A 3724-nucleotide genomic window follows, 5' to 3' on the forward strand; every position below is an offset into this window, starting at 1 on the left:
AATTTCCTCCATAAGTTACCAGGTGTGTACACACATCACCACCATCATTACATTCATCCTGACCACATCAGACAAATACTAACATCAAATTGAATTCAGGGGAGGGGTACCTTGTCACAGGTGATGCTTACTATGGCAGCTTGACAGTTGCCAAGGCAGTGATGGACCAGGGCAAGCACCACTTCCTCTTCAGCTGCAAGGCCAACTACCTGTTCAAGCAGCACACATTGCCTCATGTCAAGGTCAAGGGTGACTCAGCCTGGACATCAAGCAAGAAGCGCCTGCTTGTGTACTCCTACATTGACAAGAAGCCACTCAACATGATCACCAATGACAACAAGAGACCACTGGCAACCAGAGAATTCAAAGATGGCAGAGCTGTACCCAACATCATTGCTGGCTACTGCAGCACCCTTGGCTACATCAACCAGGTGAACGTACCGCCTGCACTATCACTTTTGCCACTGCATCTTCAAGCACACGTGAGCACAGTTCCACACCACGTTCATGATCAGTGTTGTCAACTCCTGGCTCCTCTACACGCATGTCAACAAGGACAAAAAGGGCGTCACATACTGCACTTATCTACGTCTTCTGTTGGAGGCTCTTGTGAAGGTTGGTGGACGCTTGTATCGCAAGCGCAAGCGCCAGGCTGCCGATTCTCCCTTCGAGCCATCTCCAACGCCCGCACAACTGCGTCGCCACATTGGCCCCGATGCGGCAGCGGCTGCGGCCAATGCGGCCGGTGCGGCGACGGCGGCTGGTGTGGAGACGGCGGCCAGTGCGGCGACGGAGGCCAGTGCAGCAACGGCGGCTGGTGTGGCGACGGCGGCTGGTGCGGAGACGGCGGCCAGTGCGGCGACGGGAGCCGGTGCGGTGACGGAGGCCGGTGCGGCGACGGGAGCCGGTGCGGTGACGGAGGCCGGTGCGGCGACGGGAGCCGGTGCGGTGACGGAGGCCGGTGCGGCGACGGGAGCCGGTGCGGTGACGGAGGCCGGTGCGGCGACGGGAGCCGGTGCGGCGACGGAGGGCGGTGCGGCGACGGGAGCCGGTGTGGTGACGGGGGCCAGTGCGGCGACAGCAGCCGGTGTGACGATGGCGGCCAGGAGCACGTTTCAAAATGCATTTTGTTTGGGTTTGTTTTCAGCTGACAGCAGCGGCGCATATTCATTATTAATTCGATTTATTACCGTTTTCAAAGGGATATTTCCATGAGCGTCCATGGTTGTGACGTGGCTCACCAGTGGTTGTTCAATCAAGACCAGCCACCTGCAGTTCGTGTAGAAAGCAAGCAAGGAACTCATAGACAATGCAAAGAAGAACTACTGCTGCTACTACAATTGTGAAGGCCAGCCTTGGTCTCCAACTTCTCTTCCACTCTGTAATCCTCCGACCCATGATGGATGAAAACACACAGCCAATGGCTCAAACATAATATGTGGCGTGCAGGTGATGCTGGTTTATTTGGCCTGGTCGCTCGGCACCGAGCCCCCTGTGCCCCTTGTGGTGGGGTATGTTGCAGTTTCTTTTTTTTTCTCCCTCTCTGTTTCTCTGCCCAGGTTTGACAGCACTCAATCTCTGTATTTTTTGCTCGAGCAGTATCCAGTTGTTGAGTGCAGTAATCGGGGGCCTGGGCCTGGCCATCGAGGGGCCCCTTCTTGCAGTATGCGCTGTGATGCATTCGATCTTTGCGTTTTGCATTGGGAGTATGCCTTCTTCTTCTTCTCTTTCCATTCGTCTGGTTCCTCAAGCCCCAACGCCATGGCTGCCGGCGGTGTTCGCCTTGTTAGATTGTTTTGTTGAGGTTGTTTTGCGTGCAGTGATGTGGATCCCTCTTTATGCCAATAACCAGGAGGACTGCCAACATCACGAGTGGACGCGTTGCACCGGCAAAGAGTGGTTTAAAAGTTGGCCCTTTTACTCCTTTTGGTTTGTGCAAGTACGTCACTGCCTCTTTCTCTCTCTTTCTTTTTTAAACCCTGTGTGCTTTAGAGTGCCGGGGTAGTAATCATGCCGGGAGTGGCGGCGGCTCGCGCAGGTCTCGATCGTTGCGACGGTCGTTTGCTATCTCATCTGCGTCCGCTGTGCGCCCAAAACCAAAGTCGCTCCGCCCGCCAAGCAACTCGATGTCATGCTGCAGGTCGTTGCTCATCACGCGCAGGGGCACGTCATGCTGCTCGACAAGGGCCAGGATCATTGCTGATAAATTGGATCGCATTTTGACAAGGTCGGAGACGACGACCTGAGGACACCATCGCATCGTGTGTCGCCCAGGTTTTGGCCGTTGCGAAACCCCCACCGTTTGTTGTTTTCTACAACGAAAATCAACCACCTCATCTGGATGCAATCCTATCGTATGCAGAAGATGTCCACGGACCAACAACCCCACCATTCGAGAGTTGCGCACGTCCTGGATGCAGACGTCTCCAGCGACGTGTGGGAGATGTCAGACGGTTATGGTAGAAATTCTCCGCCGTTTTGCCTCGCTCCTGTTGTCCATGGGGATGCCGTCCTGGGCCGACTCCTCCTCCTTCTCATTGGACGACGTAACGACGTTACTGTGGTACTCAGCCCACCCTCTCTTCTCTTGCACTTGCCCACGACTCGACATTTCATTTCGTACCGTGCATGTCGTGGGCCGTGGGCCGGTGTGTTGCAGGAGTGATCGGAGTCGGGATAGTAAAGGACGGAGTAGGCGGGCAAAGGCGAGGCGATGAGGCATCACCCTAAAATGGTCAATGCCTTCGACTTTTACCACTCCTCCACACGTACCCACCACGTATCTTCCTGCCCCTGGCGTGTGTCGTGTCGTGTCGAGTGCGTGTGCGATCGCGCTTGTGCCAGTGGCGTGCGTGTGGTCGTTCACACATGTGCGGTGGGAAACAGCCTATGATTTTTCATACCTATTGGATTGCAGTTGGGAGCTGAATGACGAGCTGGCGCAAGAGCCTGACCCATCTGCAGAGCTCGGTGCCAGAATGGCACGGCGGTCGGGGCGACGACCTGGCGACGGAAGGAGAATACACAAGCATGTTGTACTTACTTGTGCTGAGGAATCCTTCTCCTCTGCGACCAGATTGCGCGACCTCTTCACGCTCTACAGGGCTTCAGTTCAAGGGTACCGTGATTCCCTCCCCACGGACTCGTGTTTAAAGTGGCGATCACCGGGATGAACTGGTTCAATGCTGCCAGTGATTGGCGAGTATTCCCACCTCAATGCACTGTGAACTGGCCACGGGGGAAACAGGGGGATGGGCGCTTACGTGAGTGGTTGCATAGCCGCAGTGGACCCGTTACACACACCAGACCTCCTCTATTTTTGGTAGATCGCTACTTGCGCCAAGCCCATTCGTCGCGCAGTGGCAACCCAAATTGTGATTGGCTGTCCTTGCGCTACCTCCACCTGCCAATAGCTCGTGCCCCAGCGTCAATAAATACCACCAAGCGTTCTGGCCAGAACACTACAATTACCAACCACCACCACCACCATAAACACACACCTAAAAGCAAGCACCCTAACAAGATGCAGCGCGCAAGCACCCTAGCCCTCATCTGTCTCCTGTTCGTCTGCCTCGAGGCAGCCCAAGCGTTGGCAACCCCGCCTATCAAGTGCGTCAAGTGGTACAACTCGCCGAACCAACCGCCCGCCACCGGCACCTGGTCCTACCAAGCCAAGGTGTCGCCGCTGTGCCGGGAGGTGGTGTACGGAGGTGCGCGTGGCTGG

General features: G+C 55.9%; 3 protein-coding genes across 3 annotated transcripts in view; all 3 read left to right on the top strand.

The window, feature by feature from the left end:
• Positions 1 to 161: 161 nt before the first annotated feature.
• Positions 162 to 1093, top strand: ACA1_320080 (uncharacterized protein; the record flags this gene model as incomplete). Its single annotated transcript, XM_004342338.1, is given in 3 exon segments — positions 162 to 437; positions 493 to 1051; positions 1071 to 1093. The coding sequence occupies 3 exon segments, from the start codon at positions 162 to 164 to the stop codon at positions 1091 to 1093; spliced, it is 858 nt and encodes a 285-aa protein (XP_004342387.1).
• Positions 1094 to 1309: 216 nt separating this feature from the next.
• Positions 1310 to 2203, top strand: ACA1_320090 (uncharacterized protein; the record flags this gene model as incomplete). Its single annotated transcript, XM_004342339.1, has 5 exons — positions 1310 to 1381; positions 1450 to 1511; positions 1600 to 1706; positions 1821 to 1939; positions 2039 to 2203. The coding sequence occupies 5 exons, from the start codon at positions 1310 to 1312 to the stop codon at positions 2201 to 2203; spliced, it is 525 nt and encodes a 174-aa protein (XP_004342388.1).
• Positions 2204 to 3523: 1320 nt separating this feature from the next.
• ACA1_320100 (uncharacterized protein) overlaps positions 3524 to 3724 on the top strand; it is a gene marked incomplete at both ends in the record, with an annotated part of 4801 nt that continues 4600 nt past the window's right edge. The window contains one exon of the mRNA XM_004342340.1: positions 3524 to 3710. Within this exon, the coding sequence (XP_004342389.1) occupies positions 3524 to 3710 (187 nt within the window). The remainder of the gene's footprint in view (positions 3711 to 3724) is intronic.

The sequence above is a fragment of the Acanthamoeba castellanii genome (assembly GCF_000313135.1).
Source record: "Acanthamoeba castellanii str. Neff unplaced genomic scaffold scf7180000084352, whole genome shotgun sequence".
Lineage (NCBI taxonomy): Eukaryota > Discosea > Longamoebia > Acanthamoebidae > Acanthamoeba > Acanthamoeba castellanii.